Genomic DNA, 16,076 nt, shown 5'->3' on the forward strand with positions numbered 1-16,076 from the left:
AGGACATGGTATATCTAGCCAAATATATCTGATTTACGGTGTGCAAGTACTTTCTTCTGCATGGCAGAAGGATTTCGGAATTACAGTGAAAACTGGCGAGGACAACTTGACACTGCTAATTTCTCCTCTTCTCCCCTCCAATCTCTCTCATCAGGATAGCGTAGAACACTGCATCATAGGAGTGACAATCCTGTCTCAGCTAACGAATGAAATTAATCAAGTAAGTGCTACAGCCTTCTTCAGTGAAGTAAGTGTCCAATTTTCTCATTTGTATTGTTCTCTGTTGTGTGTGTGCGCTGATTTCTATTTTTTCATGCTATCATGCGCTTTTGCGGTAAGATATTGATATTTCCTCTGATCTAAGGATTTCTTTGCCATCTCCTGCTCTTTTAGCATCTCTCATCTTCCCCAGTACCTGGATGTAATGCTCCATGATAAAAATGAAGCAACACTAATATAGCAAATGGGTTTATGCCCAGTACTATCTTGCCTGTGAAGATAAAGCCCCACAGCATGAATTAGCAAAGCATCATTAGCATCTTTTGTCCTCCATTCCTATACATACTTCTAACTTTATGCAGTTTCATTTTTTTAAAAATTTCATAACTTCTTTTGCATCGTCAATCATTACAATAACTTCTTCATGGGGATGTAAATATAGAGTATAATCATAGCAAATCTGGTAAATGTTTTGAATTTCTTTTCCGAATACATAGCATGTTACATGTTCAGTACTCCTTACAAATATTGACTGATCCTATTTCGTGCACTTTTGGTTTTGTTTTGGGTTTTGTGGGAGGCGCTGACAGGGCAAAAAGGGACACAGGTTAAGTAACTTGACCAAGCCTACATTTGAGTCAGTGGCATAAGCAGGACTAGGACTCAGGATTTCTTGTCTTTCAGTCCCATGGTCCGATTTCTGCTAGATCTTGCTTCCTCTCTGGTATTTATTTGAAAAACTGGGACTAGAGACATTAATTGGTCACATCTAAGCATGAAGGAAATAATCATACACTCCTAAAGCCAATTTATTTTCTAGCTATGACTCCTTCAGACAGATTTTAATAGTGCATTTCAGACTGCCACCAGTCACCCCAAGGAGCAATTTTTCTTGAGGACCCTTCTAGTTTAGATGATAGATTATCTAGACTTTTGCTGAAAGGACCAATACTAATTAGTTTTGTTTTAGCCTTTTAAGTTTTCATTAATATGAAAACTAACTTTGCTTTTGCTAATACATGTGCAAACACTTGAAAATAACCCAGGCTTTGAAACTCTACCATAGCATTGAATAACTTAATTAAAAATGATTGTTTGCAGTCTGTTAGGTACAGGGAGTACTTTCCCATTTTGGTGTCTAAAGCTGTGCAAAGCACTCCCAGCTCACACTGAAGTAAGTGAAGTTCAGCGTCTCTAAAAATTGGGACACTTTTTGTTGAGGAGCCTGCAAGCTCCCACCCTGCTCTGAACAGAGAATCTATTCCCACCCATTGTGTTAATCCAGACTTACCTCACTTCTTGGGATTTGGCTTCAGTGGTTACGCAGACAACAAAGTAACTGTAAACCTGTGGCTGGACTTTCTCCTCAGCCTTGGATGCTTCTGTAGTTTCCCTGCAGGAGACCTCTCTGTCCCAGACCTTAGTTCCCTGTGCCCAGAGAAGCACTCCCGCCTCCCTAATATCAAGGGCAAAACTAACAAGCCAGCAAGACACAGTGAATCAGTATATATTGATCAGCATCTCCCTGCAGGGTTTGAATACCTAACAGGAGACAAGATAAACAGAAAAGTTCTGTTGCCAGTTGTTTCCTAAATCCATATTTAAGTGCCTAGCTGTAAGCAACAACGTCAGAAAATTTTGTCCATGATTCATGAATCTCTTGTTTAAATATGTGAGAGGAGAATTCTGCCACAAAATATTACACCTCTACCCCGATATAACGCGACCCGATATAACACAAATTTGGATATAACGCGGTAAAACAGCGCTCCGGGGAGGCGAGGCTGCGCGCTCCCACGGATCAAAGCAAGTTCAATATAACGCGGTTTCACCTATAACACGGTAAGATTGTTTGGCTCCTGAGGACAGCGTTATATTGGGGTAGAGGTGTATCTAAATACATTTTGGGTTAAAGACATCCTCTTAAAATTGCCACCACTTGTATTGCTAAAAGCACGCTCACTTGCTAGCAGTCACTGTGTTGGTATGTGGCAAATATAGTGGATGGTGATTTTCTTGGGGGTTTCATAACTATGTGAATATCAGATTCATTACCATGTAATTTGTATGGGTCTTTTTTCTTAAAGTGAATTTTTGGTCACTTTTGTGTGTAAAAATATCTACACTAATGTAGCATGTTTTGTCCCAAAGAGCTGTACAAACAATACACGTACTGAAATACTGCCTTCTCTGGTATGGGGAGAGTAGCAGCCAACTGGCTTGTAGCATGTGGCACAATGCTGGAGAGCTGGGAAACTTACCAGCAACAGTGAAGCAAATCCTGACTCTTGCAAAAAATGCATGAGATCAGCAATGGGCATGTAGAGAATACAGGATGCCTGTTTTCCAGACCTCATCTAATAGATAACTGATAGGGGAGAGATGAGAGGAATATCCATTTAGTGGTTAGGACACTGCCCTGGGACAGGGGAGAGCTAGGTTCAGTTCTCTCCTCTTCCACAAACTTTGTGCCCTTGGGCGGGTGACTGACTCTCTCTCTGCCTCTGTTCCCCATCTGCACAATGGGGATAATGGCACTGCCCTGCCTCACGAGGGAGTTGAGGATAAATACAGTAAAGGTTGTGAGATGCTTGGATGCTACAGTAACGGGGGCCATAAAAGATGGATGGTGATAAGTAGTGTATATAAACGAGGGTAACAAGCAGCATTCTAGGAATGAAACCAGTTTCTCCTCCCTTGGTTTTCACACCTCAACTGCTAGAACAGGGCCTCATCCTCCCTGATTGAACTAACCTCGTTATCTCTAGCTTGCTTCTTGCTTGCTTATATTTACCTGCCCCTGGAAATTTCCACTCTTGCATCCGAAGAAGTGGGTATTCACCCACGAAAGCTCATGCTGCAAAACGTCTGTTAGTCTATATGGTGCCACAGGATTCTTTGCTGCTCTGAATGGAGAGGCAGTTTCAGGTTAATTATGTGTCAATGGTAGTCATTTAAGCCTTCTTTCCCTGTGTACAATGAGTGATCGTGAGGTTGGGGGTAAGAATGTTTTACTTGCACACCAAAAAGTAATTCACCATGGGCCACCAGGGGAATAAATCATTTATTTTAATCCAGCCTTGCAATATTCAGAATTTAAAAAAATCTCTAGTGACAATACTGTAGTTTACAAGATGATACATAGCATGCTGTCAACATCACCTGTATTATATTCAGAGTTTCGAGCACATTTCTCAAATTAATGTGTGGTTGTGGTATCCTATATCAAGCAGCATCCACTTACTTCTCCTCCTAACACACGTGGCATACTTAATTGTCATACAGCTACAAGTCACGTACATGAGTTTAAAAACAAACGTGGGCAGATCCAAAGTGATGCACACCAATGCTTAGGGCTTCTTGTAATTTTCTGTTCATCCATGTATCTTGTCACTTGGCTCTCACCATGATTGTGATTCGCTGGTGGTAGAGGACTCTGCATCTGGCCAGCACTTTCATATATGGGAGTGGAAAGAGTAATGAGCTATCAGGAATGATTTAGTGGATCTAGTTTAAGTAAATCAAGAATTGTTACCCAAACTAAATATTGGGGACTTCTGAAAATTTTACCTACATTCCATTTTTAGAAATGATTTAGACGTTAACAGCTTAAATTGTTTTTGAAAATGGGCTTTAGCCTCCTAAATCACCTGAGTGCTGTTGAAAAATGTTATCCTTAATCCTGCTTTAAAACCAGCTCAAGTAAACTTGGTTTTTTTGCTTGAGATGAAACTGTGTGTTTAAGCAGTTTAGGAACATTGCTCTAACGTAGTACCCTAGACAGGTAATATAGTTTTATCAGCAGCTCAATAAAAACTTAATGGCAGTACAGGAACCATTATTTTATGTTAATAGAATGTAATACAATGGAGAACGTCCCTTCAGTTTAATCAACTGATGCAATGCAATTATGGGGGAGGAAAGCCTTGGCGTGCCACTAATGTTTTATTGGCAACATTCCTGTGAATTCTATTTGCCTTGTTTCCTTCCTATAAACTAGTTCTAAAAGTTGCTTGTCTCTCTATCCAGGCGGACACCACCCATCCCCTGACCAAGCACAGGAAAATAGCCTCTTCATTCCGAGACTCGTCTTTATTTGATATCTTCACGCTTTCGTGTAACTTACTGAAACAGGTAGGGAGACTGCAGTTCTTGTCAAATGCTTTATCAAACTTGGGCGTAAACTCCTTCCTGCTGTAACTCCATTGAAACTAGTCCTTTCTTTCTAGATTTGGCCGCTTTTCTGCACATCTGCCTTTAAGGAGATTTTCTGATTAGATTCCTACCTTTCACTTCATAACAGCTCAGTAATGCAAAAGTGCTTAGCTGTTCATTTACAGGCAAGGTTATAGGAAAATCAGGCTGTTCTATTAGGTAAGTCAGGCCCTGATTTAGGTTTTGTGTATTCACTTTGTTTAATACAAACCTAAGATAGAAATGTCATGATCTTTTTAAAAATTTAAAATGAAAACACCTCGGATAGCTTATTTCCCCCATTCCATACCAGGAGAACTATTCCTATATAAAGTACTGTTATAGTGATCTAATTGCGTTCCCACTAGGGGAATTTTACCACCTTTACTATACGGGTATAATTAAAGCAGGTACAACATTCTAATATAGACAAGGCCTTTGTCTGGGTTGTTGGGTATTGTCAAAATTCCTTGGTGCTGCTGAGCAGCTGCACAAAAGGAAGGTTAATGGCCCTGCCACCTTTCCCAGTCCATGCAGTCTAAAGGGAGCCTTGAATTAGTGGTTTCCCAGGTATAAAGTGAGGAAGGAAAAGGTGCACAGGTGTGTGCAGTTTGGTGTGAATTCTAGAGGCAGAGGCCCAAGGCGAGTGCTTTTTGCAATAGGGCACCAGTGCCTTCCCAAAGGTTTTTCTGCAAGAGAAAGTTGCCTTATGCAGTTTGTTACCACCTCAATTCAAGAACACAGCAATTGTGTATGTTTTTGTAAGAGAAGAAATTACACTGATAAAATCCTGACTCCACACCTGGTTTCTGTTCCAAACAAGAAATGGATCTGCAGGGTCCCCAGATCCACTCAAAGTGGCAACATCACGTTGGACTGTCATCACAGCTAGTGTTGTGCCAGTGTGTGAAAATCGGGAAATGACACTGAATAGAAACAGTGTGAAATTCCAGTTTAGTTTTACTCTTCAAATTGAGTGAAGTATTAAAGTAAACAAATTGCATAAAGGGTGAAAAGCAAGTTTCACTTGGAAAAACCATTCAGACTGAATAATCTCTGGTTGTGCTAGTCATACAGGTAAAGAGTTTGGGTTTGACAAGATTTGTCTCTCTTGCCTTTGTCCTCTCTAATGTTACCATGGACTCATAACTAAAACTAAAATGTTTCCTAGAACTTTCTTGCATGTGCCATATGCCTGCGTGATTTATTTGTGATTTGGCGCTCAAGGTGAAATGAAACTTGGAGGCTTGAATGACGTGACTCATTGGGGGTTAGCCTCCAGTTTTATATCTTTATCTCTTAATCATCCTGCTTTTGTTTCCCAGGATGCCCCAATTTTAAGGACAAATTGTGATGTTTTCTGTTGTCCCATTTAATGTCCTTATTTTCCTGTCACTAACGCCCACTACCCCAGTTACTCCTTTATCTGTTTGGCAGCTTGCACAAGCTTCTGTGTATAAAACCAGATGTTTCCAAGGTGATCCTCCAATGACTCTAGTTGTTTTCCCTTGGAGGGAGCAAGGGATTGGGCTGCTAGGAACTAATGATTATGTCTATATCACTGTCATAAAACAGTGCAATTAGGCAGTCATTTAAGAACAATGCCGTCTGGTAGACATTCTGGAGTGGTTGTGGCAGACAATTCCAACAATCAGTGAAACAGTATACTGGGTCCCATTGCAACTGCCCAGATCAGTCTGTGGCAGATTTAGGGTAGAAGTTGTTTAGTTGCTCTATGAAAAGCATAGAGCAACTGTGCAAAGCGCAGGCCTTCTGGCTTGTCTCCAGACCCATGTGCTGATTTAGCATCACAAACCCACTAATCACCTTGTGGTGCTTCAGAATTCTTCTGTCTAGTCCTAGAGCTTTGACTCTGGAGTAGGGTTTATCCAGATCGTTTGCGCAGCAAAGGGAATGCACTTGTTTCCCTACTGGAGGGCGTGGTGGAGTAACAGGAGACTCTGCTGCTAAATGCATGTCAAGCAGATAGTGTTTTCCTGTGTTCTACCCAACTGAGAATTTCCTAATCTGATGGATCTTCCAGAATAATTACTGGCTGGCAAGCATTGCTGCTCTTCTATTGCACAAGGAGAACTGAGTGAAAAGGAAGCACTGTCCACCCTTTTTATGTAAGGACTAAAAAGCCAAATACAGATTCTTTGTTGTAAAAGTGTGGGGCACCAGGGATATTTAGGGTGTTGTCTCAGCCTTGACATGAAGGTGGTATGTGATACCTACAGATGTCACCGCCTGTTGAAAAGGAATTCTGCTCCTGCCTCAGTCACTGTTCTTTTTATCCACTGTGTTCTGTAGGCTTCGGGGAAGAACCTGAACTTGAATGATGAAAGCCAGCACGGCCTGCTCATGCAGCTACTCAAGCTCACACACAACTGCCTGAACTTTGATTTCATTGGCACATCAACAGATGAGTCCTCAGATGATCTCTGCACAGTGCAGATTCCAACCAGTTGGAGATCAGGTAATGCTCCAGGTGGGAGGGGGAAGCAGGCTTATCTTCTTCAGTGTGCCAGATGAAAATACGCTGGCTGGCCAGCCAAGGCTCTGTCCACAGTATATAAATAGACCTTTGTGTCAGGGAACCAGGTGTACAGCCCGTTGTCCCCTAACCTGATTACAGATGTGATTCATGTTGCTAGTATCGCTGGCCCAAAACCACACAAGCACCCTTCCTCCTGACCCTTCAGTCCTACACTGTGAACTTCAGAAATCACAAATTTGGCTTACGTGGACAGCTCAATTTTTTTTTTTAGTACACTTCTTGTAGAAGGGAAGAAAATAAGCTAGAAAGGAGCCCTGTCAGTTCTGAAATCCAGACCTTCTCTCATGCCACTCACCTTCAAAATGGGATTCCCTAACTAGGCAATTGTTAAGACAATGTTGCAGTATTTGGCAGTACTTCTGCACTTGTCACTTAAGGATGTAATGGTTGTACTGCGTCAGAACAATGGTCTATCTAGCATAGTATCTTGTCTCTGATAGTGGCCAGTGCCAGATGCTTTGGGTGATAACGTGCCCTGTCATCCAGTCCCAGCTTCTGGCGGGGGTGGTTAGGGACACCTGGAGTACAGCATCCATCCTTGACATCCTCATGGCCCTTAGCGGTCATTCTGCAGTCACAGATTGCTTCATTTAAATGCCCTGCTATATTTCTTCAGCTTAATGTGTATATTCTGGAAGAGGAGGCTCTAGAGTATAGCACTATAATTCTTTGAAAACATTTGCATCATGTAATCTTTTCTAGCACAAAGAGTGTGCATGCCCTTGTAATTTTGTGCAGAGAAGCATAAGTGTCTTTGTAAACAAAGAACTGCACAGAATGCAATAATGCAGATGTCCACAGTAAGGTGCTCCTTTCTGTCTGTTTCAGCATTCTTGGATTCCTCGACCCTACAGTTGTTTTTTGACCTGTATCATTCCATCCCTCCATCGTTTTCACCTCTGGTGAGTTCAGAGTTCATGGTTCTTATGGCTCTCCCGGTGCTGTAAATGCTTTCTGATATTAGGTGTCATATCTAAGGACTTCATTGGTATATGGACCTGAGATACTGGCCTTTTGATTAAAATGATGTAGAATACATTCAGAACAGTTGCTTATTTTGCTAATATAGTATTATCCCATAAAGACCAAAGGGAGGCTGTGCCAAGCTCCTTAGTGTTGATAGTTTCGGTACCTCCAGTGTTTTTGGAGTGGATTACGGAGCAATCTCCATTTGTTTGAAATATTGCTACTCTGCCCTTCTTTTGCCCCTTCCGTTTGAGAATCTCAAAGTGCTCTAAGTGAATGAAGCCTCCCAACTGCCCGTGAGGGAGCTAGGTGATGGTATGCCCATTTTGTAGTCTGGGAAAGCTAAGCAGAGAGTTGAAATGACTTGCCCAAAATCACACAGCAAGTCCAGGGCAAATCTGGGAGTACAACCCAAGAGCCTGACCCCTAGTCCCATTCTCTATCCACTAGACAAGACAGTGTTCCCACAAGGTGAAAGGGCTAATAGCATCAGCCCAAGTAAAGGATTCACGTGGTTGGATGTTTTCTTTTAAAATACTGTCTGCCTACCAGCAACCAGGTGATCCAATAACTCTGTCAGTGCATGGAGTTGCTCACTCTGGCTGGACACTGTGTGCATAAAGCATTCAAATCCAGGAAACGTCTCTCACGCTGGCTCAGTCAGCAAGAGTCACACGCTAAGATGTTTCTCAGTTGGAAGTTGCTCTGATCTGTGAGCATCTGTGATATGGTAGGAAGCAGAATCTGCAAATGCACTTCAGGTGCTGTTCAGGAAGAAGCCCGGCAAAGCATTAAACATCTTTGCTCCAGAAACCTTAAAAATTAGTTATCAACAAGGCTGGTCATTACAGGCAAAGAAAGGAAGGGAGGGGAGAAACGTACATAGTTTCCCTATTGGTAGATTGTTTCCCTTAAAAGCACTAAATATTTCAGCATGGGGTATAACTAGACCAGTTGCTTATATAGGCACTTAAATATTGTGGGCTAAATATTTTTCCTAGTTAACGTAGACGCATGCTGCAATGGAAACACTTCTTAACTCTGGCTGGAGAAGGGAGGATCTTTCTTCCAAAGGATGTTTCTAGGAGAGGTAGGACAGAGCTGGTCACTTCATTATATAGTGCTAGCCAAGTCTGAGATTTAAGCCTCAGTTATTCAAGAGAGTTTAAAAAGAAACACACTGTTAAGCAGAAATTTAAAACAATTAAGCCAGTAATTGCTCTGAGCTTTGATCATTAAAAGCGCGAGCTAGCAAGAATCAGAGGGGCTTTAACAGCAGAGCAGGTAGCTCTTAGACTGGTTGGGGGAATCGGGGCTCGCCTCAGTGCGAAGAGTCTATAATTAATTTGCTTCTAATGTTCATAATCCCGTTCAGCAGTGTGGTAATGGATTCACTTGCATAACTGCATCCTTGGAATCTACCTTCAGCTTAAATGTAATAGAGGCTGAGATGGGAGCGCTATAACTTAAACAAATGTGTATCTTGCCATTCTGCTTTCTCTCATATTTTCCCTAGACCATGGTAAACTCTTGTATGGAGAGGCTGGCAGGCTTTCCTCCCACTGCCAGTATTTTTCAAGTCAAGTCATGTTTACACACAATGACAGATGACACGAGTCAGATGAGAGGGCACAACCTGCCTTTTTGCTTTCACCATTTGCGGAAATCTTTTTTCTCTGTCACCACATGACAACGCAGTGGAGACTGTAACATAGTAATGGAGTTTAAGGCTTGAAGGGCCTTCCTAAAGCTGGGTGTTCATTGAGCCCTGAAGCTGGAGAGAAGATCCCTGTATAATGTAGTCTCTTAATCCCTGCTGCTTGTTTCCACTGGATTTCTCCTATTTTTCTCTTTTCATAGAGAGAACATTTGGAGGTGGTTGTTTCGTTTTAAAACCATCCTTTGAACTATAGCAACTGAGTTTGATTGCGAAGGAGTATGGTGAACACTTGAATGAACTACTCTGTCTGGAAAGGGAAACAACTCAAACCATTCCCTTCAGTTTGAATAAAGTCTTTCCACTTATTCCTTTTGCTTCCTTTAGGTCTTGTCCTGCTTAGTCCAGATAGCTTCTGTCCGCAGATCCCTTTTTAACAATGCAGAGAGAGCAAAGTTCCTGTCTCATCTCGTTGATGGCGTTAAACGAATACTGGAAAACCCCCAGGTGAGTATATCAGAAGCCAGATATTTCTTAGAGTACTCCCTGTCCAATTTACTGCATTTGCTTCCATAAACTACTCTTCTGTTAAGGAACCCTCTGACACACCCTGGCACTCCAGTATTCACCAGTGTCATGTAATTAGGATATGTTTTGTACAAAGGCTGCCTTGTGAGGTATCATTCTGAATGTCTTGATCTGCTAGACATTAATATCTCATTGGATTGTATGTACCCCAGTTCCAGGTGGCACCCTGGGGGGAACCTGTCATACCCTCGTTACAAGAAAAATGTAGAGGAAGATGATGAGAGAAGAGCAACTAAAATGTTTAATGAACTAAATATGTAAAGTTCATTTAAGTGGGAGACTAAAAGGTAGAGGAGAGAACGGTCAGAGGTGAGGGTTTAAAAAGTGTAAACCCCAGGGATGGAAGAGAATTGTTTGGTATGGTATGTAGGGCTAGAACCAGACAAAGTGGGATGAAATTTAGGCTAAATATATGGTAAACTTCACAGCACTGAGATCAATAAGGCTTGGGAGACTAATGGTGGGGTTTACCCCACTATAGAACAGAGAGGTAAGACTTTCACTGGACAAAACTGCTGAAAATATGCTTAGGGGAACAATCTTGCACTGGCCAAGGAAGAAAGACTAGATTATTTTAATGTCTGTCTTTAACTTCTTTCCTCTAGTTTCCTGCTCCCAATCACTTAAATATCACTTCTCTGTGTTGGAAGAAGATTACTTTTCCTTTTATCAAGAACGAAACTTGAGTCTTGTGGTTTAAACCTTGTGTAATTTGCTGCTGGGAATTAAGTGCGTTGCAGGCTGGTGTTTTGGATGCCAGACATTAGACGTGTTCCAAGGCCTTCCATAAATGATAGGGTTTTGTTTTAGCTAGTGATCTGTACTATGTGGCTTTGAGAGATCGTACTTTGCACTTGCATGTAAGGATCTCCGAGCAATTTAGAGGTGGGCAAACACTACCCCTTTTTTAGAAATCGGGGAGCTGAGGCACGGAGTGATAAAATAACTTGCCAAATCACGCAGTGAGTCAGTGGCAGAGCTGGGAATAAAAACCAGGTCTCCAACTCCCATTCCTATGCTCTAAAACACTAGACAGTGCTACCTGTCTCATGATTTGATATACAGTTTGTTCTCTTCCTCCCCAGAGTTTGTCAGACCCAAACAATTACCATGAGTTCTGCAGGTTGCTGGCTCGGTTAAAAAGCAACTATCAACTGGGAGAGCTGGTGAAGGTGGAAAACTACCCTGAGGTCATCCGACTCATTGCCAACTTCACCGTGACCAGCCTACAGGTGGGAACTCATTGCATTTGGCCTTGTCGGTGCCTGTCAAAATGGAACAGTTCCACTCCTTGCATTTACTTTGTAGTAGCTATGCCAATTTGTCAGGCCCAATGGCAAGAAGACTGCAGCATCCACACAGGCTTTGTAACAGGAGAGTCTGGCAGTGCAATATTGATCATACTAAGAACTCTGGCTGAAAAACACGAGGGGAGCGTTGTAGTTACAGCTCTGAAGTTTTTCCCATGTCCCATCAGTAGCAACTGCTGATTCAAGATTATTTTTCTGTAATGCATCAACACATTATTAAAATGTAGTTTAGAGGGTGGTTCTACTGCTAATACCATCAATATCATGCAGAGGTTGCCTCTGTGTTTTCTGCTGCTGTGCAGCATACAACTACATCGCTGTACAAAATAAAATGGTATTTTAAAAATTCTTCCATGATAGCTACTGCAAACTGGCAGGCTTGATCTGTAGACAGTTGGGGTGTATGTAGCTTTTAGAAATATCAAGTGTTGTTCAGATGACTTGTGAATTCAGGGGTTTAGTGGGAGGCAAACAGGAGCATTGGAATTTTACAGCTTAAGTTAGGATTGGGCGTGTTTGATAGAACAATAGAGATTTCTAAGAGCTCTGAATAAAACAGTTTAGGATATTAAAAAGCAGGAAAGCTCTGTGTGCATGGCCCCAGGTGAGGGACTAAATTGTATTACTGGTGCTTCATCAAACCAGAACTGTGTTGCTGTATTGCCTTTTTGTAATGTAAATGTCAGTAATTATGCATATTACTGTGCAGCTGTGTAACTTCCCTTTAGGACAGAATTGGTTTTCTTATGTAGGAGTCCAGCAGCAGTGGCTGGACCAGGCCACCCAAATGACTTCAAGAAAAACCTGTTTTAACCCAGGTCTCCAGAATTGGAAGTCTAGTGCAGCAGAGTTTGACAGTCCTTCTCTTGGGGCTTTCCCTGAGCTGTGGAAGGTGTGTACCACTGAAGGGGCTGCATTAGAGAAGCTATGCATAGTGAGTCATGATAGAGATGGAGCTCAGCAGATGATGATTCTTGTACTGCCTGTATCCTTGCAATATCAGTGCATGTTTTCCTCACTACGCTACAATGCTAAGATGAATGAGGAGAGAAAGCAGCAAGACTTAGGATTGAGGGAGGGCACCAAGGTTCTCTATCTAATCCTGCAAGCTTGTATTTTCAGACCTGCACTGGGAGCTGAAGGCTTCAGCTCAACTACATCTCATGAAAGTTATTTTGGAGTATCCCTGGCTCTTTTGCTGAACAGTTCTCTTCCTTAGGCACTCCTGGAATTTGGATGCTGACTTAAATTCAATGCTATATAGGAAAATGAAGCATCAAGGCATCCTGTATAAAGCCTCTGAATGTCTGCTCTCCTACGGCAAACTGTTCAAGACAAATGTGACATTCTGCAAGATCCTAAATTCACTGGCTTCCTTTCCTTTCTCTATCTTGGTACCTGTAGCACTGGGAGTTTGCACCGAACAGCGTACATTATCTGCTAAGCCTGTGGCAGCGGCTGGCAGCATCAGTGCCGTATGTTAAAGCCACAGAGCCTCATATGCTAGAAACATACACTCCAGAGGTCACAAAAGCTTACATCACATCCAGGCTGGAGTCTGTGCACATCATACTGAGGTAAGGGAAGCCTAGAGACGCATGAACACTTCTACCACAGTGCCTGCAGCACATAAGGGAAAATCTCCAAGGGTCTTTGGCGTTAGATGTATAGGCAAATAGAGTATTGACTCTGGCCCCAGGATGTTTTGCTTTGGTTGTCAATGGAGTGTTTTGGTAGGGATGTCAGAATCAGATGTGCCACCCTTGTATATTTTAATTAAAGTTAATTTATTAGATGGAAGAAAACCAAAATATGAAAGATGGAAAACACTAAAGCACAACGACAACCAGATGCCTTAATACTTGGCACTTCTTAAACACGTAAAGTGCTGTGTTCTAAAGCCCTGGACAAATATTGTGTTAAGCCTGCAATAAGAACTTACTCATTGCAGGTTGTAATGGCCCTACCAGTTCTGTTAGTTATTTCTGTGCCCACAAAACAAGAGGACACTAGTGATGATTGCTTGGTTGTATTACATCAGTCTGTGCAACGCTCCACCATGACGGCTACTAGAGGCAAAGGATCAGATGATGATCAGATATAAAGAATAGCCATGTGCCTAGGAGAGGTGTCTTCCATGCTGGAAATAAGCTTGTGTTATGGGTTAGGCTAGCACTGGTATTAATTTCCTTTATAATGCTGCTTCCTCCCTATGCAGAGACGGGTTGGAAGATCCACTAGACGACACTGGCCTTGTGCAACAGCAGCTAGATCAGCTGTCCACCATTGGCCGGTGTGAGTATGAAAAGACCTGTGCTCTCCTCGTACAGCTCTTTGACCAGTCAGCCCAGACTTACCAGGAGCTACTACAGAGCGCCACCGCCAGCCCCATGGACATCGCAGTGCAGGAAGGTGAGTGCACTCCAAGAACAGTGGCCAGGGAGCCCTGACCAGCTTGCCCCTTCCAAAAACTACAGCTCCAGAAGCCCTGACAGTATCATATCAGGAGAGATCCAGTCCTACAAGTATTCCCTTGGGAACATGGGCATTCAGCCTGGTCTGTGCGCAGCTTTTGTACAGGTATAACTATTTCAGTTAGAGGGGTGGGGTTTTTACCTATTATAGTTACACAGGTATAACCCCTCGTCCCATTTGGGAATAAGTTACACCAATAGAAATGTATCCACATTGGGCGGGCCTTGGGCTGCTTTACTATGCTGCTTTACTATACTGCTGTAATTAAATCAGTACAACTTCAGATGGTTAGGGCTTGAGTATCTGTCATATGAGCTTTGTGTGCTTTCAGAAAATGAGTGCTTCTCTTTGCATATGCAATAATGTTTCCAAAAGTCTACAGAATCTGGTCTTGTATTAAAGGAATTTCCTGGGGTGAGGGTGATCTTAAGTTGTGAGCACACTGTAGCTTGAAATGATGCTTTGAAGCAAACAGACTACAGTTCTGATCCTGGAAATTGTACATAATTTCCACTAAGTGGAAAAACAAGTAACACTGGCGTAACGTTAGCTTCTTGATCCAGAGGAATAAAATATGCTCTTAAGAAATCTTTCTTCGTGAACCCTGGCTTTGCCAGAGGAAAAACCTGAAGAATTCCTTTCTCTCTACCATGGGGCCAGTGAGTGTTTGTTTCTGATGTCATCTGTTGGCTTCAGGGCGCCTGACATGGCTCGTTTATATCATCGGGGCAGTGATTGGTGGCAGGGTTTCGTTCGCCAGCACAGATGAGCAGGATGCGATGGACGGCGAGTTGGTTTGTCGGTAGGAATGTTGAATGCTTTCTAGCTGCGCTATGTTCCGTTCTTGTGGCTGCATGGTAGTAATTCTCTTTGGGGCTTTAAGTGTTCTCCCTTCCCTCTTCTCTTTTTGCTAAAAATAACTGGATGAAACTGGCCCTCAAACAAAGACATTGATAATGCTGGCTAGACCCACTGAGCAAACTTCTGTTGGGATTTGTCTAAACCTGGATGTCTGCATAGGTGTTTGGCAAGGGATCTAAATAAACATGGGGAACAGTATGTATGGGTGGAATTTTTCCTATTTTTAATGCCTACTGCAGAGTAGAACCCAGTGCATGCTGGTTCTTTTTAGGGAAAAGATGTTTTTTCTGATATCACCCAAAGTGGCTTTGACAGTAAATATCATGAATATCGCAGTACCCTACAGCAGATGGAATTCTTATACAGGGTGGCACTGGTACATTTTTATAGTTTGTTTCAGAACCGTTTACGCCTTCTGTTAGCACAGTTACTGATTTATTTGGTATAGGTAATTAATATGCAGTTTATGGCTCTTAAACAACCCTAAGCTGAGCAAAATTCTGTGTAGAACGTAAGCTAATTCTGCTTCTCCGGGATCAAGAGGACTGAATCTGAGAATTTATGGAAGGTGGCCATGTGATAACTTGTTAATGAGGAACTGTAAATCAGGCACTAGCTCCTCCTGCAGCTGGAGCATTACTGGAGGGAAGATATAAGACCTAAAACATTTTGAGCAGCCCTCCATTTATATTATACACAAGAGACTTTCTCATATTAGTCTGTTTACTTTGATCTTTTCTCTCCCTATTAGTTTTGGGCCACCTCGCAAAAAAGAGTTGACCTTTGCTTTGCCCCCCACCACGTGTTTATAACCTCAGTCAGCAAAACCGTTTCTTACCCCAATAGATCATTCATGGGCATTCTCCACAAGCCCCACGTGGCCATAACAAAAATCGGTGGAGGTGCCCCCTTAAATGCCTCTTCAGTCTTGTAACGAGAGCTGGAGGCTTCTGCTCAGGGGATAGCTCAGAGAATGTACTGAACCTTGGCATTTGATAAGCTCTGTAGGGGGTGAAAATTCCCCTCTTTGTGGAGGGCAGGCACCAAGGCCTCTCCCTTCCCCTCCCCACCCCCTGCCCATATCTTAAGTTGGACTTAAGTGGTGTATAGGCCTTCTGCTGGCTCCTCTGCATGGGTGGGTTGGGGACTTGACTCTTGGTCATCTTCTTTAGTTTAACGTAATGTCATTCCTGTGTTTCGATCACTCTTGGCCCACCACACCACCTCCTAGAGAGCAAAAAGGGTT

General features: G+C 42.5%; 1 protein-coding gene across 2 annotated transcripts in view; it reads left to right on the forward strand.

Moving 5' to 3' along the window:
• The window catches only part of XPO7 (exportin 7), an 82,965-nt gene that overhangs the window by 47,738 nt on the left and 19,151 nt on the right, over positions 1 to 16,076 (forward strand). The window contains exons 6-14 of one of the 2 annotated variants that reach the window (XM_045003359.1): positions 155 to 247; positions 4,249 to 4,353; positions 6,727 to 6,892; positions 7,802 to 7,875; positions 9,984 to 10,103; positions 11,270 to 11,416; positions 12,899 to 13,071; positions 13,713 to 13,906; positions 14,666 to 14,771. In XM_045003359.1, coding sequence (XP_044859294.1) covers positions 155 to 247; positions 4,249 to 4,353; positions 6,727 to 6,892; positions 7,802 to 7,875; positions 9,984 to 10,103; positions 11,270 to 11,416; positions 12,899 to 13,071; positions 13,713 to 13,906; positions 14,666 to 14,771 — 1,178 coding nt within the window. The remainder of the gene's footprint in view (positions 1 to 154; positions 248 to 4,248; positions 4,354 to 6,726; positions 6,893 to 7,801; positions 7,876 to 9,983; positions 10,104 to 11,269; positions 11,417 to 12,898; positions 13,072 to 13,712; positions 13,907 to 14,665; positions 14,772 to 16,076) is intronic. The other variant, XM_045003360.1, reaches the window with a different exon arrangement.

Source organism: Mauremys mutica, chromosome 2 (assembly GCF_020497125.1).
Source record: "Mauremys mutica isolate MM-2020 ecotype Southern chromosome 2, ASM2049712v1, whole genome shotgun sequence".
Classification (NCBI taxonomy): Eukaryota; Metazoa; Chordata; order Testudines; family Geoemydidae; genus Mauremys; species Mauremys mutica.